This window comes from Phaenicophaeus curvirostris, chromosome Z (assembly GCF_032191515.1).
Source record: "Phaenicophaeus curvirostris isolate KB17595 chromosome Z, BPBGC_Pcur_1.0, whole genome shotgun sequence".
Classification (NCBI taxonomy): Eukaryota; Metazoa; Chordata; class Aves; order Cuculiformes; family Cuculidae; genus Phaenicophaeus; species Phaenicophaeus curvirostris.
The window spans coordinates 34,914,523-34,938,379 of NC_091431.1; the positions used below are offsets into that span (position 1 = coordinate 34,914,523).

The following is a 23,857-nucleotide window of genomic DNA, read 5'->3' on the forward strand; positions in this document are numbered from 1 at the left end:
ATTTCACACCATTTACCACCCTTCTCTGGGCCCGGCCATCCAACCAGTTTTCCACCCAGGAGAGTGTGCGCCTGTCCAGGTCAGAGGCCGACAGTTTCTGAAGCAGAATGCTGTGAGAAACTGTGTCAAAGTTTACTGAAGTCCAGGAAGATGTCTTACCCTTACAGAAATGTCTGTGTTATAATTGTGTTATAATCATAATTTACAATGACTGCTGTTAAGCTATTTACTTTTATAGGTTGTGCATCACTTTTTCAAAATTACAGCTCTCCAGGACAGAGTATGTTAGAGCATGTGATGTAGCTGTTTTAAGTGGTGTCTTTAATACTGTACAATACAGAAATCCACGAATAGTTATTTTGTTCACAAAATATTGCATTTTATTTCAATATTGTGTTTTTAAAGAACTTTTTCATAAAAGTATGAATAATTACAAACATCTTTGACTCTGCTTCAGTGAATCATTGTGTGCATTTCTGGAGTCCTCAACATAAGAAGGATACAGAACTGTTGGAACGGGTCCAGAGGAGAGCCATAAAAGTGATCAGAGGGCTGGAGCACCTCCCATATGAGGACAGGCTGAGAGACTTAGGGTTGTTCAGCCTGGAAAAGAGAAGGCTCCAAGGAGATCTTACGGTGACATTCCAGTACCTGAAGAAGGCATAAAAGAAAGCTGGAAGGGACTTTTTACAAAGGCATGTAGTGATAGGACTAGGGGGAATGGCTGTGAATTAGAGAGGTGAAGAGTTAGACTAAACACAAAGAGGAAATTCTTTATGATGAGGGTGGTGAGACACTGGAATAGATTGCCCAGGGAAGTTGTGGATGCCCCATCCCTGGAGGTGTTCAAGGACAGACTGGGTGGGGCCATGAGCACCCTGATCTAGTGGGAGGTGTCCCTGCACATCGCATGGGGGGTTGGAACTATGTAATCTCTAAGGTCCCTTCCAACCCAAACTATTCTACGATTTATTATAATGAGAGGTCAGCTAGACAATGTGTGCTTTGCTGGATCAGGTACTTAGCCTTGTGCTATGTTTAGGGCAGTAAGGAAACACTGTTTCAATAGTTGGATTGGTATGCTGTTTAACTCTATCACAAGTTTGTTACACATATTTTACATCTGCAGATAGCCATAACAAGAATAAATGCTTCCAACAAAACCTGAGTTTTGAACCTGACCTCAAGAAAGTGATAAGTCTTGACTTCTGTCAAGAAAGAGATGCTATCTCTTCTATTCCGTGCATTGAAACCCCTGCTTCTTTGTTTTATTGATTTGATTCCAGCTTTTGCATTTTCAGCTGGTATTTCAACAACATATATTTCTAAAATGGGATTACAGTGAGCGTGTACTTGGCAAGTACTACTCTAAGACTATTCATAGTCAGCAAACATCTATCTAGCGAGACTTGGGATCTTTTTCAGTTCCTCATCTGCCATGAACATTTTTCAGTATTAATTTTCTGCTGGAAACAGAAATGAAGTTTAACACCTTACCGTGACTGCATAGTATTGGGACTCACATTTGATCGCTGCAGGTGGGGTGGAACCTGTGTCTTACGTGTGGCCCTCGGCAGTCATTCCCTATGCTGTTCGCGGCAGACTAGCAGCCCCCCTCGGCACGTCCAGGCGCCTGCCACCGGCAACCGCAGCCACCTGAGCCCCACCCGCCGGCCGCGCCCGACCCCGCAGGGCGCCGGGGCGGAGCAGCGGCCGTCCCGTCCCGCCCCGCCCCGCTAAGCCGACGCCAGAGTTGTACTGGCGGCTCACCTGCTGCCGCTCGCCTCGTCCCGTCCCATCCAGGCCACAGGCAGAAGAGGTTCCGCGTCCCGGCGGCCGCCGATGGATCCCGAGGAGGCAGGTGACGAGCTGTCCAGCCTGCGCGACCTCTTCCTGGCATGCGACGCCAACGGCTCGGGCCGCATCGAACGGGAGGACTTCGTGGCGCTCTGCGCCGAGCTGCGAGTGCGACCTGCTGACGCCGAGGCCATCTTCCAGCGCCTCGACAGCGACCGAGACGGGGCCATCACCTTTCCGGAGTTCGCTCGCGGCTTCCGCGGCGCCACCCGGCGGCGCTCTGGCGGCAGCGAGCCTGAGGGGCAGGAGGAAGCGGCGGCGGCCTGGTCGGCCGCGGCGCTGGAACAGCCCTGGAGGGACTTCGAGGTGCGGCTCGGGGAGGAGGCGAGGTACATCCCCAGGTAAGGCGCAGCCCGACCCCTGTGCTTCCTGTCTCCCGGCTGCGGCCGGGACCGAGCCTGCCCAAGGGGCGCCTCGCCGGACACGTCTCGCGCCGCCCTGCGGAGGTGGAACGGCCCGCTGGCAGCCGCTTGCACAGGTGCTGATGCAACACCCTACTGGGGCGCGGCCGTACCCCTGGCGCGCTGTTCTTGCAGAGGCATAGAGCCCTTCTCTGCTTCCCGCGTTTGAGGGTTGCCAGTTCTGTTTTCCCAGCGCGAAGCTGCTTTCTTGATTCCTCTCCGCTACTCTGCCAGGGACCCACATAGGAAAATCAGGCCGAGCAAACGCACGGGATGCAAAGTGCTGTCAGCTCCGCGCATGAAACTTTCGCCCACCCACCTCTCCCTTGAGCAGCCCTCAGCATATTTTTTGCTCTCCCGCCTTTTTTTTCCTGATAAAGGCAGACTAACACTACTTTGCTTCCAGCTGAACAGTGTTGGTTAGTGTGGCTTTCGGGCTGTGGAGCTTACTCAACCCTGTGAGAGCCTTGTGAGATGAAGACAATTGATGGTAACTTGGTTTGGGATTAAACCTGATTACGACGGGTCTTTCAGTACTGAGCTGTTTACAGAGGTGCGTTTTGGTAATTTGTAGTTATCTGCCTGAAACCTGAGATGCTCAAAACTAATATGAAAATCTTGGCTGTAGAAAGTACAGTGGAATTTTGCTTCATTTAAAAATTGTACTTTAAGGTGAAGAACAAGCAATCTGAGTATAGAGTCTTTGCTGCTATTCAAGAGGCAGTAAAACAAAATAAGTATGTGAATAGATCCCAAGGGACTCTGTCAAGTTGCAGCAGACCCTGGTGGTGAGGTACATGGAAGCCAATAAAAAACGCATTAGTTTCTGAGTAACTTTTATAACAATCAAATAGAATGTGCAGTTTGTTGTTTTACAGGGATGTGTATCAAACCATTTGGAAATTTTTGTAACAGACTCCATGTAGTATGTATTAAATTCTTATCTAGCCAATAATGTGGTTCTAGCCACTTTTAAAATTGTGATTGGTTTGTGAGATGAAAAGTTTCCTCAAAGAAATTTTCAGTTACTTAGCCTGCTACTTGTGTACAACTGGAGTTGATTGTTCTTTTCTGGAATGGTAAGTAACATTGGTTAGTCTTATTGGACTACTCAATTTCAGACAGATCTGTAACTTCGTACAGGTCTGTCTTACCTAGTTCATGATAACCTTCCCTGCTACATTCTTGCTTTCCACAGAAAGAGAACAAAAGAGAAAAAAACTGTTTGAAAATTTGTAGAAACAATTCATAACAGCCTAAAGCCAGACAGGAGCTCAATAGGATATGGAAAAAATCTGACAGGTAAAGAATGGTGGCTTGTGAAAGCATTTATCTCCTTTTGGTACTAAGCTATCTCCTTAGTTGCTGTGTTGCAGCGGCAGTTTTAATATAGTCCGGTTGTTGGTCTAAGAGGGTTGTAGGAGGGAAGGGGAATAGCTTTCGTTGGTTAAAGTGTGCAGGCACATCCTTTTAGTTTTGTTAAATTCATCATGACACAGCTGATGTCATTTGTGCTATGATTCTTATACATCAAAATTGCAAACAGAACTGAATTTTGATTGCTAAATACGTGCATATCAGGTAGGCAGTAATTAGATGTAAATGCTTCCTATTCATATTCAGCTTTATAAATAACTTTGAACATCCTTTGTATTTGGCAGTATTTGTGTAGTGTGTGCCAGTGTCAGCTGAAGAGCAGCGTGACCTTTGTTTTCTTGTTCTTTCTCTTTCCTTTCCTGAAGCAGATCTGTGTAACAGCTCAACTTTTTCATTTGTGTGCCCACCTCTTTTTTGTTGAAATGGTTGAGTAAGTTGTTTTTCATGTGAGTAGTTCCACTAAAATCATTAGGACCACATGTGTAGGTAGCAAATACATTGAAATTGTTTGAGGGGTCTGGGCATAGGAGAGATTTTAAGCAACAGAATAACAGAATATAACAAAACCATGTAAAGTACAAGCTAGTATTTTTATTTAAATTATTTAATATTTTTAGTTGTTTTTTAGGGAAAGGCAGAATTTTGAAAACGAGTCCTAGCTTCTACTTCAGTACTACTTGCGTCTTCAGTACTACAAAACTGTTGGTGGCCTCACACATTGTGGTTTATTGTTCACGTTTGCTGTAATTTTGATGTTGAAAACCATGAAAAAAAGTAATTACACTGAAGAAACTTCTTGTACTCAAATGATTGTAATTAGTTTTCCATTTTCTTTATCTCAAACATGTATGTTTTCTACCTCAGTCATTTTGGGGTTTGGTCCCTAAAAATGCTGTGCCTTCTGGCATCAGTCATGCTGATCCATGTGCTTTGATGCTATTGCGGCTTGTATAGGATAATGAAGAGTAGCAAGTGGAAGTAGTGAGATAAAACCAAGGCTGAAGTCAGGAGAAAATTAAAAGCTAAACACCTGTGGTGTCTGTTGTTCCTGAGCTTGATTGAGTGCCTGCAGAAATTATGGGAAAATTTTTCACTGATACCCACACATGGTTCAGCCTCCCTTTCTGTGATAGAGCTATTAAAAGCCATGAATAAGCCACTGTAATGAGATGTGAATCTGAGAAACTGGCCAATGTCCAGATCCAGGCCTCATTGTAGTTGCAAATGTTAGACACAGCGTTGTTTACTGCCAGCTACTGCCTCCTTCCAGGTATTAAAATAAGTAGGTACGAAAAAAAAAGTATTTTGCATTTAGTTAATTCTTAAAAAAGATAATTTTATTATGGAGTGGACCCTGCCTCTCTGTAGTTTTGTGTATTGGTTGAACAGTTCTATTAGCTTATGCTTTAGAACATTCAAGTCTGTATTGGAGCTATGATTTGTTTCAGTTGCAGCTGAACAGGAGTAACATCAAAGAGTTTCTTTTCAGCCTTGCTCCTTCCTCCCTCTCTCCCCACCTGAACAGATTTTGGGACTGAATTCAGGTAGATTTCTTGATAAGGTGGTCACTGTGAGTCAAAGTATTGCTTGCCTTAGTCTTTACAGATACTCAGGACAATTGTGCAAAAAGGCAAAAAAAACAGTAAAAGGATTTTGAATTGCCATGAGGTAAGCTGAATCCTCTTAGACCTACCAAGCAATTTTTGTGTGGTATTTGGCACATTGCATAACCTGATTTGATCCATTTGAACATGGATGAGTGGGTGAATCTGGAGGAGAAAGTTTATCTGCATATTTGGAGTTAAATTCTTTGGGGAATCTTCATACTTCGCTGCTTTGCTTTTTATTCTTGGGGTCTGTTTTACTTGTGGGTATTGTATTTCAGGCCACGCTGACTGTTCATCAGACTCCAATTTCATTGATTGTGAAATTTTACATATTATTTACGATTTGTATTACAGTTATGTAATTTTATGTACCATTCCAAAGTCCTAATATGATTATGATAAGTTTCCCTTCAATCATGTCATCTGGAGCTGTACAGACAATGTGAATCTAGGGGACATAATAAAATTAGAAATGGTGCCATTTTTAATATGAGCGACTTAAAATGTGAAGACAGGCAGTGCTCATGAGCTATACTGCTGTGCTGCATCAAAGGATAGGGTCTCTGCTGCATAAAAAAAATGTCCAGGTCATGTTATGGTCTTGCCATCTTGAGCCAGGATTTATTTTTGCCACAGTCAGTGCAGAGCACAGAATCAACTCTTGTCAGCAATTTGTTTACTTCTAAAAGGTGATGAACCATAATAATGATACTGGAGAGACTTCCATGGAGGTTGAAGTGTGTTCCCTGGAGAGACGATAAAGGCAAATCCTGAGGAAAAACAAATGCTAGGTCTCCCTTTGTCACAGTGCTGGAAGGGGGATCTCTGCACAAGAATCATATTTTGCCTTCTAATACATCTCACGACAGGTGTTTGACAAATGTGCTCTGATGGACGTGTGAAGGATGCCTTTTCGTGAGCTAGAATACTTTCTAAGGTACTTTCTAAGGTTTCACTAGTCTTATGTTTTCAGCTTTTATTGGAACAGTGTCTTTGCCAAATAATTAACCACTGCAGCATTCATTTGCCTGGTGTTTTCATGTCACACAGTAATTTGTCATGACTATATCCTTTGGAGCATTCTCCTTTTGCGCAGACTTCATCTTTCCCTCCCTGCCCCACAGTCTTTTATGCTCACAGCCCACTGGCTCCAAATCATGCCTGTGTCTTTAGGCAGGAAACAATATTCATTCCTTGGAAACCCTAAAAATCCCTTCCCTAGGAATCAGCCTTTGGACAGGCTCTCTCATCTGTGGATTTGTTTGTCTTCTTTTAATACAGCCTGTTTCTGAAGGGCTTTCAGAAAAGGAAGAGGTGGTGTTAAGAATTCTCATAGTGCTTCTCGTTGAGAAATACCTTGATTTTACACTGTGTTAATGTTTCATGAAATCTGTTTTTCCTCAAGGCAAGGAGAAAGTGTTAGGCACTCAGCTGTGACAAAAGCAAATCCTTTCCAGTTTGAAAGGGATTTGGTCCATCTGCTCTGGTGGCTGATATCATGGCATATCCAATGTGTCTGCTTTTCAGAAAAAGGTATCTCTCTATCTCTTGGTGGCACACATAGGCTACTAGTCTCCAGTGTAAGGCCAATCATCAGATATGTAAAACTTGATCTTTCTCTTGTTTTGACTATCCAGGACAGTACTTCCTGGCTCAGACTATCTTATACTTAATCCCTTTATGACCAAAACAGAACAGAATTGCTACAGGTGATGAAAGTGCTACACTGGGAAGAAACCATTATAACAGTATTACAGAACTTAGGATCGGGAGCATGTTATCAGCATGAAAACAAGTTTAAGTGTAGCAGTGATTATATTTGCTTTTGCGTGAACCTACAAAAATAGAAACTACATTTTTCTAGTGCTTCGAAGATGTCTGGGTCAAGCAAACAAAGAGAAAGTGTTTGGAGACCTCAAGTCTGCAGGTAAGAACACGGGTAAGAAAGATGATGAAGTGAAGACAGTAACTGGCAAAGGATGGTTTTGAGAAAGATGGACACAGAAAGACCTACAAAATAAGTCCTGCTGAGGAACTCTCTGGTCTAGTTTTCTTATGTCTCAATACAACTCTTGCCCAGCTAAGCCTGACAGCCTATGTGCAGCTCCCGCCTTTATGAGCTTTTACCTTGTTTTGCTGCTTTTTGTTCCTAACAGTGCTCTGCACTGGGGCGCTCTGACATTGTGCTGGTCACCTTTTCAGCCTCCACCATTTTAAAGCAGACTCAGGTAAAAATGCGGAATATCAGTGGAAGATGCATTGAATCTTTACCATGTGAATGAGGGAAGCTGGTATTATAACATCACTGGGAAATCTTTGATTTTGTCGAGTTTCCACTAGCTTACTGTACTTTGTCCATCATTAGTGGAAAACTATACTGAAAATACCTCCCTTGCGTTCACACTGAGGGTCCATGTAACAGCATCCTCTCTCTGGCAGCTACATAGGTAACACATGTAAGATACTGAGAAATTGTAGAGTTATACTTCTTAGATAAATTCAATCACAGAATCACAGAATAACCAGGTTGGAAGAGACCCACGGGATCATCAAGTCCAACCGTTCCCATCAAAAACTAAACCATATCCCTCAGCACCTCATCCACCCGTGCCTTAAACACCTCCAGGGAAGGTGACTCAACCACCTCCCTGGGCAGCCTGTTCCAGTGCCCAATGACCCTTTCTGTAAAGGATTTTTTCCTAACGTCTAGCCTAAACCTCCCCTGGCGGAGCTTGAGGCCATTCCCTCTTGTCCTGTCCCCTGTCACTTGGAAGAAGAGGCCAGCACCCTCCTCTCCACAACTTCCTTTCAGGTAGTTACAGAGAGCAATGAGGTCTCCCCTCAGCCTCCTCTTCTCCAGGCTAAACAACCCCAGCTCTCTCAGCCGTTCCTCATAAGGCCTGTTCTCCAGCCCTTTCACCAGCTTTGTTGCTCTTCTCTGGACTCTCTCCAGAGCCTCAACATCCTTCTTGTGGTGAGGGGCCCAGAACTGAACACAGTATTCGAGGAGCGGTCTCACCAGTGCCGAGTACAGAGGGAGGATAACCTCCCTGGACCTGCTGGTCACACCGTTTCTGATACAAGCCAAGATGCCATTGGCCTTCTTGGCCACCTGGGTACACTGCTGGCTCATATTCAGTCGGTTGTCAACCAACACCCCCAGGTCCCTCTCCTCCAGGCAGCTTTCTAGACAGACTTCTCCTAGTCTGTAGCACTGCATAGGGTTGTTGTGCCCCAAGTGCAGGACCCGGCATTTGGCCTTGTTAAACCTCATGCCATTGGACTCAGCCCAGCGGTCCAGCCTGTTCAGATCCCTTTGCAGAGCCTCCCGACCCTCCAGCAGATCGACACTTCCACCCAGCTTAGTGTCGTCCGCAAACTTGCTCAGGGTGCACTCGATGCCTTCATCCAGATCATTGATAAAGACATTGAACAGGGCTGGACCCAGCACTGAGCCCTGGGGAACCCCACTTGTCACTGGCCTCCAGCTGGATTTCACACCATTTACCACCCTTCTCTGGGCCCAGCCATCCAACCAGTTTTCCACCCAGGAGAGTGTGCGCCTGTCCAGGCCAGAGGCTTACAGCTTCTCAAGCAGAATGCTGTGAGAAACTGTGTCAAAGGCTTTACTGAAGTCCAGGAAGACCACATCCACAGCCTTTCCCTCATCCAGCAGCCGACTCACTTTGTCATAGAAGGCGATCAGGTTAGTCTGGCAAGACCTGCCTTTTGTGAACCCATGTTGCCTGGGCCTGATCACCCGGTTCTCTTGCATGTGCTTCATGATAGCACTCAAGATCACCTGCTCCATGACTTTCCCTGGCACTGAGGTCAGACTGACAGGCCTGTAGTTTCCTGGGTCCTCCCTGCGGCCCTTTTTGTAGATGGGCACAACATCAGCCAGCCTCCAGTCCAGTGGGACTTCCCCAGTCTTCCAGGACTGTTGGAAGATGATGGAAAGGGGTTTGGCCAGCACATCCGCCAGCTCCTTCAGTACCCTAGGGTGAATCCCGTCTGGCCCCATAGACTTGTGGGTATCTAGTCGGGCTAGCAAGGCTCTGACCACCCCCTCTTGGATCATGGGAGCCTCATTATGCTCCTCTAGTTCCTGGGTTAGTACACAGATGGAACGACCCTCCTTACAACTAAAGACTGAGGCAAAGAAGGCATTAAGTACCTCGGCCTTTTCCTCATCCCCTGTTACTGTTATTCCTTCTGCATCCAATAGGGACTGTATGGTCTCCCTAGTCCGCCTTTTATTATTTATATATTTGTAGAAAGATTTTTTGTTATCTTTCACAGACTTGGCCAATCCAATTTCTAGCTGAGCCTTAGCCCTTCTGATTTTTTCCCTACACAATCTCACTTCCCTCCTGTAGTCCACCCAAGAGGCCTGTCCCTTCTTCCAGAGCCCATAAACATTTCTCTTCTTCTTGATATCCCTCAAGATCTCTCTATTCAACCAAGCTGGCTTTCTCCCCTGCCGGCTTTTTTTCCGGACCACGGGGATGGCTTTCTCCTGAGCTGCTAGGACCACCCTTTTGAAGAGCTCCCAGCCCTCCTGGGCTCACTTGCCCTTGAGTACTGTCTCCCATGAGACTTCACCAACCAGCCTGCTGAAGAGATCAAAGTCTGCCCTCTGGAAATTTAATGCTACCGTCTTGCTAACCACCCTCTTCACTTCACCTAGAACAGAAAATTTTATCATCTCATGGTCGCTTAGTCCTAGGCGTCCACCTACTGCCACATCCCCCACAAGGCCTTCTCTGTTCACCAACAGCAGGTCTAGGAGGGCACCCTCCCTTGTGGGTTCATTCACCAGCTGTGCGAGGAAGTTGTCTCCCACGCACTCCAGGAACCTCCTAGACTGCTTCCTTTCTGCTGTGTTGTACACCCAGCAGATATCAGGCAGATTGAAGTCTCCCACCAGAACGAGAGATCTAGAGATTGACCGCAGCTGCTCACAGAAGAGCTCATCAGCTGCTTCTCCTTGGTTGGGTGGTCTGTAACAGACTCCCATCACAAAATCTACCTTCTGGTGGGCTCCTCTGATTTTGACCCACAGGCACTCAACCTCTTGATGGTCACAATCCATCTCAATGGAGTCCAAGTCCTCCCTTACAAAGAGGGCTACCCCGCCTCCTCTCCTACCCTTCCTGTCCCGCCTGAAAAGCTTATACCCCACCATAGTCGTACTTCAGTTATATGAGTCATCCCACCACGTTTCTGTGATGGCAGCGACATCATAGGCCCCTTGCCCTATGACAGCTTCCAGCTCTTCCTTCTTATTTCCCATGCTGTGTGCATTGGTGTAAATGCACTTCAGCTGAGCTGCCGAGGAATCAACTCCTTCTTAGCTGCATTAAGAGCGTGGATCATTAGGCAAACAACTACTGCACATTCAGCAAACCAAAATAGTACTATGAATTGATAGGAATTATCATATCTGTGTGGGGTATAAGAAATTATGCCATTTAATATGGAACGGAGGGACCCATTTGCAGACCGGACCCGCTCCACAGAGAGGTCTGCTGCTTACCAGGGGCATCAGTGAAGGAGGTAGCTAGAAAACTTCCTTCCCTGGTCCACGAGACAGACTACTATCCTCTGATAGTAGTCCAAACTGGTAATGATGGTCTAGTAAACAGAAAGACCAAAGACATCAAGAAAGACTTCAGGGCCATTGGAAAAATGGTGGGGGGCTCTGGGGCACAAATAGTATTCTGCTCCATCCCAAGGCTAAAGAGAGAGGAGCTGGAAGTCAGGAAGAAGAATTTGGTTAATGCCTGGCTCCGATCCTGGTGTGAGGAAAGGAGCTTTGGCTTCTTTGATCATGGGGTGGCTCACGCACCCCCAGACTTTGTGGCTAAGGATGGGGCATGTGTGTCTCCTAGGGGGGCTAAAGCCCTTGCTAAAAACCTAGCTAAGCTCATAAATTGAGCTTTAAACTAGATGTGAAGGGGGGGGGGGTTGAGACCAGGCTAGACAGGAGTGAGTCTTGACGTGGGGCACTGGTGATTCGGAGAGGGTGTGCTGGAGAGGACCACCAGTACATCACCACACAGAAAGTGGGGGAGAACACGCCTGGGGGTGCTAAGGGAGATACGGGCAGTCTGGAGCTAGCTACTCCAGTTACCAGGCAATTGGGAATGAACTCTGTTCCCTCTAAGAGGGCTGAAGGCTGAGCAGCTCAGCTGAAGTGCATTTACACCCATGCAATTTACCAATTTACCAATGCAATGCATTTACAGCATGGGTAATGAGAAGGAAGAGCTGGAAGCTGTCATAGGGCAAGGAGCCTAAGATGTCGTTGCCATCACAGAAACGTGGTGGGATGACTCATATAACTGGAGTGCAGCTATGGTGGCGTATAAACACTTCAGGCGGGACAGGAAGGGTAGGAGAGGAGACGGGAGGGAGGACTTGGACACTGTTGAGATGGATTGTGGTGATGAGGAGATTGAGTGCCTGTGGGTTAAAATCAGAGGAGCCCATCAGAAGGTAGATTTTGTGATGGGAGTCTGTTACAGACCACCCAACCAAGGAGAAGCAGCTGATGAGCTCTTCTGAGGTTAAACAGCTGGGGTTAATCTCTAGATCAATGCCTCTTGTTCTTGTGGGAGTCTTCAATCTTCCTGATATCTGCTGGAAGTACAATAGAGCAGAAAGGAAGCAGTCTAGGAGGTTCCTGGAGTGTGTGGAAGACAACTTCCTCGCACAGCTGGTGAATGAACCAACAAGGGAAGGTGCCCTCTTGGACCTGCTGTTTGTGAACAGACAAGGCCTTGTGGGGAATGTGGCAGTAGGTGGACACCTAGGACAAAGTGATCGTGAGATGACAGGGTTTTCTAGGTGAAGTGAAGAGGGTGGTTAGCAGGACAGTAGCATTAAATATCCATAGGGCAGACTTTGGACTCTTCAGAAGGCTGGTTGGCAAAGTCTCATGGGAGACAGTATTTAAGGGCAAGGGAGCCCATGAGGGCTGGGAGCTCTTCAAAAAGGAAATCCTAGCAGCTCAGGAGAAAGCCATCCCCATGTTCCGGAAAAAAAGCCGGCAGGGGAGAAAGCCAGCTTGGTTGAACAGAGAGATCTTGAGTGATATCAAGAAGAAGAGAAACGTTTATGGGCTCTGGAAGAGGGGACAGGCCTCTTGGGTGGACTACAGGAGGGAAGTTAGATTATGTAGAGAAAAAATCAGAAGGGCTAAGGCTCAATTAGAAATCAGATTGGCAAAGTCTGTGAAAGACAACAAAAAATCTTTCTATAAATATATAAATAATAAAAGGCGGACTAGGGAGACCATACAGTCCCTATTGGATGCAGAAGGAGCAACAGTGACAGGGGATGAGGAAAAGGCTGAGGTACTTAATGCCTTCTTTGCCTCAGTCTTTAGTTGTAAGGAGGGTCGTTCCATCTGTGTACTAACCCAGGAACTAGAGGAGCATAATGAGGCTCCCATGATCCAAGAGGGGGTGGTCAGAGCCTTGCTAGCCCGACTAGATACCCACAAGTCTATGGGGCCAGACGGGATTCACCCTAGGGTACTGAAGGAGCTGGTGGATGTGCTGGCCAAACCCCTTTCCATCATCTTCCAACAGTCCTGCAAGACTGGACTGGAGGCTGGCTGATGTTGTGCCCATCTACAAGGAGGGTCGCAGGGAGGATCCAGGGAACTACAGGCCTGTCAGTCTGATCTCAGTGCCAGGGAAAGTCATGGAGCAGGTGATCTTGAGTGCTATCATGAAGCACATGCAAGAGAACCAGGTGATCAGGCCCAGTCTACATGGGTTCACAAAAGGCAGGTCTTGCCAAACTAACCTGATCGCTTTCTATGACAAAGTGAGTCGGCTGCTGGATGAGGGAAAGGCTGTGCATGTGGTCTTCCTGGACTTCAGTAAAGCCTTTGACACAGTTTCTCACAGCATTCTGCTTCGAAAACTGTCAGCCTCTGGCCTGGACAGGTGCACACTCTTCTGGGTGGAAAACTGGTTGGATGGCCGGGCCCAGAGAAGGGTGGTAAATGGTGTGAAATCCAGCTGGAGGCCAGTGACAAGTGGGGTTCCCCAGGGCTCAGTGCTGGGTCCAGCCCTGTTCAATGTCTTTATCAATGACCTGGGTGAAGGCATTGAGTGCACCCTTAGCAAGTTTGCGGACGACGCTAAGCTGGGTGGAAGTGTGAATCTGCTGGAGGGTAGGGAGGCTCTGCAAAGGGATCTGAACAGGCTGGACTGCTGGGCTGAGTCCAATGGGATGAGGTTTAACAAGGCCAAGTGCCAGGTCCTGCACTTGGGGCACAACAACCCTGTGCAGTGCTACAGACTAGGAGAAGTCTGTCTAGAAAGCTGCCTGGAGGAGAGGGACCTGGGGGTGTTGGTTGACAGCTGACTGAACATGAGCCAGCAGTGTGCCCAGGTGGCCAAGAAGGCCAATGGCATCTTGGCTTGTATCAGAAATGGCGTGGCGAGCAGGTCCAGGGAGGTTATTCTCCCTCTGTACTCGGCACTGTTGAGACTGCTCCTTGAATCCAGTGTTCAGTTCTGGGCCCCTCACCACAAGAAGGATGTTGAGGCTCTGGAGTGAGTCCAGAGAAGAGCAACAAAGCTGGTGAAGGGGCTGGAGAACAGGCCTTATGAGGAATGGCTGAGAGAGCTGGGGTTGTTTAGCCTGGAGAAGAGGAGGCTGAGGGGAGACCTCATTGCTCTCTGTAACTACCTGAAAGGACGTTGTAGAGAGGAGGGTGCTGGCCTCTTCTTCCAAGTGACAGGGGACAGGACAAGAGGGAATGGCCTCAAGCTCTGCCAGGGGAGGTTTAGGCTGGACATGAAAAACTTTTTCACAGAAAGGATGGTTGGGCACTGGAACAGGCTGCCCAGGGAGGTGGTTGATTCACCTTCCTGGAGGTGTTTAAGGCACGGGTGGACGAGGTGCTGAGGGGCATGGTTTAGTGTTTGATAGGAATGGTTGGACTCGATGATCCCGTGGGTCTCTTCCAACCTGTTTATTCTATGATTCTAAATATCTGATATTTGTGACCCTGTTGATTTTTATTTTTTTTTTACATTTTTTTTCTCTTCTGCGCTTCCTGTATTCTACCATGGTATTTTAAACAAACTGTGTTATCATCAGGGCAATTTTATTTTCTTTCACTAATTCTTAGAGGGACTCTTTGAAACCATGTGAATACAGTAACTTTGCTTAAATTAACTCATATGTGAAGTTGTGCAGGTGTTGACTAATGACCCCTTCTAATTACTAATTTTACAGACAGCTTATGTTGTAAAACCTTTGGGATGAGATAGGGTAAACCCAGAGCAGTAGTTGGCCAGAATACTATACTTTTTTGGGGTATTAGTGCTTCCCATCTCTCCTACGTAGAAGCAGTAGAAAGGCATGCGTAGGTAGCGTAATCATAGTGTCACATGGTCCAAACAGACATGTCATAAATAAAAAAATGCTATTTCTGTGCATTAGGATTCATGAATGTCCACAGTTGTGCTAGTATAGAACTTGGAGAGGTGCAGCTAAATCTATTTAAAAGTTAATTCAGGATTTTAAGGAAGTCCAGTCTTAAAGGGCAAACGTGACTGGTTCTGATGCATTTTGCTGAAATAGAAGTAAGAGTGTTATATTTGCTTTTTTGTCCAGTAAGAGGATATAATTCAGAGTTCAATCTTGGTGAAATCCATTTGTGAAATCTTCCTCGATAAATAATTTTGAATAACTAACAAATTTGCAGAAAGGAATAACATTCAAGGAGGACTGGAGACAAACAAACAAATGGGGCAGTATTCATAGTAGCTAATCTGTCCTGCTGCGGTAGTATCCAAAGTATGTGAAAGTAGAGTAGTGATTGAAAATATAGAAAGAGACAATTCAGAACAATTCCTCTTAAAATTATCAAAACTGAATGTTGATATACAACATATACAGCTTCATCCTTCTACAATCTCATGTCTATAAAATATTATTGCAGTGTGGTTGCTGCTAATTCATTATGGATACTTGGAGTCTTAAATCACTAGCAGTCTTCCCAGCGCATGAAAGTGTATTACTTATTGCTGAAGGCATAAGTGATTAAGCAGAATCCCATCAATTTTGTTGCATGACTTTAATTTCTCCTCAGTTTTTTTGTTGCTACAGTAGTTGTTGAGTCATGTTTTTAATTGACTCCCTGTAAAGTTGCCTTAGGAGCGCTTGGGTAGGTGTTACTAAGAATTCCAGTGGCCAGTTTTAATCTAGAAAAGCCTTTCAGGCCCTTTACAGGATTCAGTGCAGTTGTAGTTGCATGGGTACTGTTTTGTTTCTTAAGACAGTTGTTTCGAAAAACTGCATCACTGAGATAGTTTAAATCTGTATGGCTGGTAGCTTGTCACTGAGCTAAGGAGCAATAGTAAATATGAAGTGAGTTTTCCATCACGGGGGGAGAATAAACTTTCGCAATAACCTGTTTTTGCTTCTGCCTACTGCATCTTAAAGCAAACTTTGCTGTATGACAGAGGCTTGGCAGCATGGAGATGCTGATTTCTGTCTTCAGTTCTGGTATGTGTATTTGCATACACTTTGAAAAGAGGCTGCAGCTTTTCTGGTAAAGTGAGTGAAACTTGCAGTAGTACATTACAGTATTCCGCTACAAATATCTTCTGCTACTGGCACAAAATGCAGTAATAAAGGCCAGACTAATTGTTTCTCTGCTCCCTCAGCATGAGACACTATACTTTCAGTTTTGCTACTCCATTAATGATCTGTATGGTAGGAAACCTTTGGTATTCACATTATGCATGTGCTATATTTTAACATAGGTTTTGTAGTACAGCCTGAGGGATGTAGCTTCATTTTATTTAGACAGCAACTGATTACTACTGCACAAGATGGGGTGAGAAAGATAACCTTATGGAAAGAAATAGAATAGGAATTCCTTTTAGAAGGATAACCCTATAATCTTGTGAAAAATGTTATGTAGTCCTTAAAGATCCACTCCTAATTCAATGACCTATGATTTAAAATGGAATCAGGAAAACATTTGCTCAGGGAATGAATATTTTATGTTGGCATCATTTAATAAGTAATTTTCCTACTCTTTGTTGGCTTTCTAAGAAGCAGAGTTAACAGTAGGCTTCTTATTAGTGAAATTGAAAGGGAATTTAAAAGCAAAAAGAAAATTTAAGGACACAGATTTCATGTTTGTACTTAGTATTCCTAGAAGTTCCATATGTTGACTTAGATTGTGCTGAATTTATCTGATTTGGAAGATTGATAAAGTCTATCCATCTCACTGTGGCTAATGCCATTTCTGTTTTACATGCAACTCATTTAAGGACTGCCTGTACTCACACTGTTTGAAGAAGTGACATTCTTCAGCTGCTAATTTTGATTAAGCACAACATCCACTTCTATCTGAAATTTGAAACTTCTGGAATAGTTTGTTGGCCATTTTGGTGAGGAATATGCAGGATAAATTACCAGCTCTCAGTTCAACTATCAAAAATAAATGGAATTTTCAAATGTAGAGATTACAGAGATGTTACGTTTTGTAATGTTTGAAGTACAGCCAGGCTCTTGCTTCAGGCCTGCCAAACATGAATTGAAGTGTGGTAGGAATTCTGTAAATGGTAACATTTTAGGACACTATTGTTTGTCCATCTGTTTTCGGAAATATGTGTCTAATGCTACAAATTTGCTGTACACTTGAAATGTAGTTGAGATCTGAGGAACCCAAACTGCAGACTTAATTTTGTGATGTATGTTATAATCAGAACCATTCCAAAACTCTATTGTGCAGTAAACCCGTTAGGGCAGAAGTCTCACACTTGTCTTTAAGTTGTAGTATAATTGTACAGAGTGAAAAGTGGGCGGATTTTAAGTCTACAATCTTATTTTTATTTTTCAGCTTCTCCTACTTTTGGTATTTATGATGGTGCTGATAACGTCAGTGTTGTTTTAATGCAGTTTTATTTCTGAGGAATATATCCTTAACAATTCTTAAAATGTGAATCATTAACTGAGTAAGCATACATTTGGGGGGTTCTTTAGTGATATTATTTATACATAGTTTGTATCATCTAATGAAAAAATGTGTGAAAATGGAATTTGTCTTTTTCAGACAAGAGCAGGTTAGTGTTCTGTATCAGAACATACACATAGTTGAACCAAGATTAATCCAGCCGTACGAGCATGTCATTAAGAACTTCATCCAAGAGATCAGACTTCAAAGCACAGAAATGGAAACTTTGGCCATCGCAGTAAAAAGGTATATTGAGTTGTGGTTCGAGTTCAGTTATGCAGTTACTTTTTTTCTCTGTAACACTTCATTTGATTGAAGTACTGAAAGTTAATGCTAGAATATGTTTTGCAGAGTATTTCCATAAACTGAGTTCAGTGGTTAGTTTGTGTACACAGGTGCATGAGCACATATAGCAGCTTGGAAATGATTCTGTTCATATTTTGGTTAAGTCCTGGACCAGATTTTTGCAGTCTCAATTCTTGTGCGTAATGTCTTAAAATGTCTTGTGTCATCTTCCTTGGCTATAAGTTTGAGTTTTTGGCATATGTTATAACTTCATTTTAGAAGCCATTTCATTTAGAAGCTGTTTTCTTCAGCTTCAAGGCATGCATTCACCTGTTGTAACTACTATTTACGATCTCACATTATTAATACCAAAATGAAACAGATCAGCTCAGAACAAAGGTCTTGTGTGTGTGAGTAATGCAAGGTGCTCTAAGTTATTCTTTAGAGGTCTTTTGAAGGTCCTTCATCAGAAGGGCCTTTTATATCTGTAAGTTAATTTTCAAAATGCAGATGTGATGTATTTCATAATAATCATCCGCTGCTGACTATAATTTAAAATCCAGTTTGCCTGTATCTTCAGATTTGTCTGTTGTCAAATTAACTTCTTACTTTGGTTCCCAACCATACCAGTTTCAAGGTCCTGGGCAGGGTTGAACTGTTTCCATGTCTATCTAGGTAATGTGTTTCCCCTGAGGTAGCCAGAGGGTAATTCCTGAACATATATTTACTTTTAAATTTTAGAGCTCAGGATAAAGCGGCAGCTCAGCTTAGTGAGCTGGAGGAAGAAATGGAGCAACGGATACTGGCTGCAGAACACAAAGTGAAAAAGGAAGTAAGTATTTTATGTTTACAGAATTTCATGATTACTAAACTCAGTGGTCTTAAGCAGGATTGATGGGTAAGTGTGGTTTTGATCCTGATGCACTTACTCAAAGTCATCCAAGGCAGGGACTGGATGAGAAGAAGGTATCCATGAGATCGGAAATGTGTTCTCTTAATGCTTACCCAAAGAGGAATGACTGCTCAGATAAACCAAGAAAAATTTGGTAAATGATGTTAACTCCAGCTGGAGGCCAGTTAATAGTGGTGTTCCCCAGGGCTCAGTGCTGGGTCCAGCTCTGTTCAATGTCTTTATCAATGACCTGGATGAAGGCATTAAGTGTACCTTTCACAAGTCTGCGGATAACAGTAAGCTGTGTGGAAATGTTGACCTACTGGACGGTAGGGAGGTTCTTCAAAGGGATTTGAACAGGCTGGACCGCTGGTCTGAGACCAGTGGCATGAGATATAACAAGGCCAAATGCCAGGTCCTGCTCTTGGGGGACAACAACCCTATGTGGTGCTACAGACTAGGAGAAGACTGGCTAGAAAGCTGCCCGGAGGAGAAGGACCTAGAGGTGTTGGTTGGCAGCCGACTGAACATGTGCCAGCAGTGTGCCCAGGTGGCCAAGAAGGCCAGTGGCATCTTGACTTGTATCAGAAATGGTGTGACCGGCAGGTCCAGGGAGGTTATTCTCCCTCTGTACTTGGCACTGTTGAGACTGCTCCTTGAATCCAGTGTTCAGCTCTGGGCCCCCCACCACAAGCAGGATGTTGAGGCTCTGAAGCGTGTCCAGAGAAGAGCAACGAAACTGGCGAGGGGCCTGGAGAACAACTCTTATGAGGAGAAGCTAAGAGAGCTGGGGTTGTTTAGCCTGGAGAAGAGGAGGCTGAGGGGAGACCTTATTGCTCTCTGTAACTACCTGACAGGAGGTTGTAGAGAGGAGGGAGATGGTCTCTTCTCCCAAGTGTCAGGGGACAGGAGAAAGGGGAATGGCCTCAGGCTTTGCCAGGGGAGGTTCAGGCTTGACATCAGAAAAAAAATTTCATGGAAAGGGTCATTGGGCACTGGAACAGGCTGCCCAGGGAGGTGATTGAGTCACCATCCGTGGAGGTATTTAAAAGATGGGTGGATGAGGTGCTTAGAGGCATGGTTTAGAGATTGATAGGAATGGTTGGACTCGATGATCCTGTGGATCTTTTCCAACCTAGTGATTCTGTGAAAAAAAAAAAAGTTAGAGACATTAGAGGGTATGCTGTGATACAGTATTTGAGGGCCTGGATCTCCCAAAGTTGATGGGAAATTCTCTTTCAATTTGCTCAAATTTCATCTGTTTTTTCAACCAGCTTGCAATCTTTATGGAAAACTACAAGAATAATTTTTCATTGGAGCAACACATGACAGTGTAGCAGAAAACAGTATTGTAAAAAGTATAGTGTTGTCTGCTTCATGTGGAAGTGTTACTGAATTCACTCAAGAGAAACCTAACTTTATAATGTGTGTAAGAGTAACAGTTTGTGAATGTGTCTAAAGTGGACATCAGAAATCCATTAGTTAAAACATATGTCACAGGCTTTATTATTGCTTTGTAGGACATATAATATACTGTCTGTATATTTGGTATGCGTTCTTTCAACAAAGCATTTGCAGAATCAGAAACAACAAAATACAATATGCTGACTTGGTAATTTTAGATAATTGATGGTAATTGATTCATGAAGGCAGGTGGCACTCTGATAGTTTTGCTTCAAAGAGGACCTTTTTCTATACGTGGTGAAACAGTTCTACCGAACCATCAAAGTAAATTGTTTTGCTAGAAATAAAATATAGTTACTTAAAAATGTTGAAGACATCACCCCAGCAAAAAAAAGCATATAATAATATTTTAACTATGATAATGCAACTCTTAAACCAGAGAAACTTTCCTCTTCCAGAGAGACTAAGCATTGATGATTAGAAAACAAATAAGTTTGCTCTGGAAAATTTCTGTTCTAGAAAGTGGTAAATCACTGAAAAAAGCCCTAAAGACTCCTTTTTACTACTGTAAAAGAATAACTGGGATGTTTGTACTCACTCATTCTGTGAACATCCAGTTATGTTCTAGCATTATGTAAAGCCACATCTGCTATGTATTACCCACATCTCGTCACTGTTCCTTATTCTAAGAAGTCCTGAGATTGTAATTGAGTTGCATGGACTGGGGTTTTCACTGTTCACATCTAGTGTAGGTATGAAAAAAGGGCTGTAACTGGTTTCTCATAGAGCTGTTATCATTTTTGCTCCTAAATGTTACCTTTAGCTCATAGCTCCACATACTCCACCTACAAAAACGCCCTGAGAGTAAATTTAAGGTATTTACTTTGTGGGATTGTACCAAGCCATTAATCTTAATGGCTGTACTCAAGGCTATTGTTTATCAGAGTGATCTCACTCATGCCACGGAGACACTTGCCTCTGCATGATAGTATCTGCAGGTTTAGCCTATTCTATATTTTGTTTCTTCAAGGGAAGCAAATAGTTACCAAACAATAATTAGGAGCATATAGGTGCCAACAGTAAGGGAATCTATTTTAAGATGATTACTTTGGTTATCATTTTACCATACAGATGTCAGCATTACCTGCAGGAAAGAACTGAATTCTGAACAAAGTCCCTGCGTCTTTTCCATGTGAAAACACAAGCTGTCTCATTGTCAGTCTGTCGCAGCTGCTCTGAGGTTTCTTGCATTGTGAAACAGTGCACAAGTTCCTGGGAAGTCACTGTAGTGAGTTAATAATAGCACATGGAATAAACCAGTCTTCTGATTGTGCTTGGTGTAACTTCCTTTCAAAACCTCTCTGGTTTAGTACACTCAGAATAGTGTACTTGGTTTCATATTCAGACCAAGTACCACGTGAAACTAAAAATGCTGTCATCTACATACATGTTACTGAACATGGGCCTGTGATTTGTCTGTGGGGTGTGCATGTATACATCTCTATATATAATAAACATGAATTTATGTACACTTCTCTTTCAGTAGGTTTTTTTTTAAGTCATCAAGCAGGTTAAGCACAGGAAGCTATGACGTTAATAACAAACACTGAATTGAACCACTTCTTTGCTTCCACCTTACCATTTTATTTCTATGAATATTTTATAAACGGACTGCAATTATAGACTTAGTATCTCTGGATCTTAAGGAAGGGGCACACATTACGCTAAGGGGAAAGTGTATGGTTTCCTAACTGATGAATGCATTTTTAGGAGACTTTTGAAACCTGTCTCAACTTTTAATAAGGTAAAAAATATTGCAGGAGAAGCAAAAAGCTGAAGAAGCACTAAATGAGCTGAAGCGCCAGTATGATACTGAAGTTGGGGATCTTCAGGTGACAATAAAAAAGTTGAAAAAAGTAAGTGAGTTAAGTCATGGAGAGTTTTTGAAGTGTTTTGAGAGATGCTGACTTTATAAAGTGCCTTACCCAGATGGATAATCATAACTGGATTTTTAATTAAATGAATATTAATAAATGGCAACTGCAAATAATTTTTGAGGTTGTGTTGTCATTCTGTGCCGTTGTATTTATTCTGTGTAATTTACTGAAATACTTGAGAAAGAAACCAACTGCTAGCCAAATTCTTTATCTGAATTTGATGCATCGAGGTATTTGTAATTCATAGATTTAGATGAAATTGGTAACACAAGTATAGTAATTTACTATATTAAAGTAATATAGTGCCTTTTAGCAGCTAGTGTATTTCTCTCAAATGTTAATGGTAGAGCTGAATTTAAATTGTAATTTTAAACTGAAATTACTAGTGGAAGTCGTTACTACTAGTCTGAACCTATTGAAATCTAAGATGTGAACATTGGTTTGGGTTGTTTTGTAATTTGCATTTGGATTTGTCATTAGTTTTTGCTATAAATTTTACCAGAATTATAGTGACCCATGAGAATGTATTTTTGTTTCTTCATATTGAATTGCTTTTAAAAAAGCATTGCTAGCAATGGAAATTCATCACAGGAAACATGAGTGATTATAGTACAAATGCTACACACATGAGGTAGTATATAATTTCTTTTTGCAATATTACTGGGGATACACCTTATTGTGTCTTCTCAATAGCTAGCTTCTGTGTCAGTGGTTATGCATATTCAACACGTATTGAATGCAAAATGCTCGTTTCTGAAGTACTGTTTTAAAAAGTCTTTAAAAAAATTTTATAGCTCTAGTGTATTTTAGGGGCTATATAATATAAATTCTGCTAGTTTTTATGTATGTTGCATCAGAGTACTTGGAGGTTGATTGAGCGTTTCTTATCTTTCTAGCTGGAGGAGCAATCCAAAACCATAAATCACAGGGAAGATGTGGTTGAAATGAAAAAAAGAATACATGATGTGTTGCTAGTAAGAGATGATTATTATTAACATACTAATTTAGCCTCAGCTTTTCACGTATTGCAATACAGATGATTAGGATTTTTTTTACATTTAGTACTGTTAAACTAAGAAATAATCTTTTAAAGTTCTTTATAAGTGAGGAACTTGGGGAAAAAAACTTGGAAAAAAGTATTCAGTATGAATGCATATGACTGTATGGATGCATACACGTTCTAGGTATGACATATAGAAATAGCTTGAGATAGTGTAGTCCTCTTTCTGTGTAACTGAAATGGAGATAAAAATTCAGTGCTTCTTACATGCTAATTTACTGATTCTCTGTTGATTTAAAATTCTTCCATTGTTTCCTCTCCCCCAACTGCATGCTCAGATATCCTAGTGTTTCATTTTTTATTTAATTTTGATAGTTCTTTTTTTGCTGTGACAATATGTCAACATTTATGTGGGTGACTGTGATAGCTAACATCTGATATCTTCCTTTTTTTTTAAGGAAAATCAGAAACTTAAGAAAGATCTTTTAGAAGCCCAGACAAATATAGCTTTTCTACAGAGTGAATTAGATACCTTGAAAAGCGAGTATGCAGATCAGACTTTGAACACTGAGAGGTAAGGTACTTCTACATGATAGTATCTTCACCAGGGAAAAAAAAAATCTCTTGTCTGATGTTGTTCTGATGTATGCAGTTCCTAACTGTTATTTTGTAAATTTGCCATAAATGGCAGGTACAGATTTCATAGAATCATGGAGTCATAGAGTACTAAGTTGAAAAGGACCTCAATGGTTGTCTCGTCCAACGTCTTTTGGCAAAACCATGGTCTAGACAAGATGGCCCGGCACCCGTTCAGCTGAATCTTAAAAATGTCCAAAGTTGGGGGATCCACCACTTCCCTTCCAATGGCTGATTGTTCTCATTGTGAATAATTTTTCCTCTTCTGTCCAGTTGGAATCTTCCCAGGAGTACTCACACCCTTTACCCCTTGTCTTTTCCATGTAACCTGTTGTTAAAAAGGGAGTTTGTGTTCTTTGTTGCCACTCTTCGTATACTGCAACATAGTGATAAAGTCCTCCCTAAGGATTCTTTTCTCAAGGCTGAGCAAACACAGCTCTCTCAGCCTTTCCTCATATTG

The 23,857-nt window shown here is 43.0% G+C and overlaps 1 protein-coding gene across 2 annotated transcripts in view; it reads left to right on the forward strand.

The window, feature by feature from the left end:
- The first annotated feature begins 1,821 nt into the window (after window positions 1–1,821).
- Window positions 1,822–23,857, forward strand: part of RASEF (RAS and EF-hand domain containing) — a 39,571-nt gene continuing 17,535 nt past the window's right edge. For both annotated transcript variants that reach the window (XM_069880822.1, XM_069880821.1), the window contains exons 1-6: window positions 1,822–2,198; window positions 17,343–17,489; window positions 18,270–18,360; window positions 21,645–21,740; window positions 22,658–22,735; window positions 23,220–23,335. In XM_069880822.1, coding sequence (XP_069736923.1) covers window positions 1,843–2,198; window positions 17,343–17,489; window positions 18,270–18,360; window positions 21,645–21,740; window positions 22,658–22,735; window positions 23,220–23,335 — 884 coding nt within the window. In that variant the 5' untranslated portion in view covers window positions 1,822–1,842. The remainder of the gene's footprint in view (window positions 2,199–17,342; window positions 17,490–18,269; window positions 18,361–21,644; window positions 21,741–22,657; window positions 22,736–23,219; window positions 23,336–23,857) is intronic.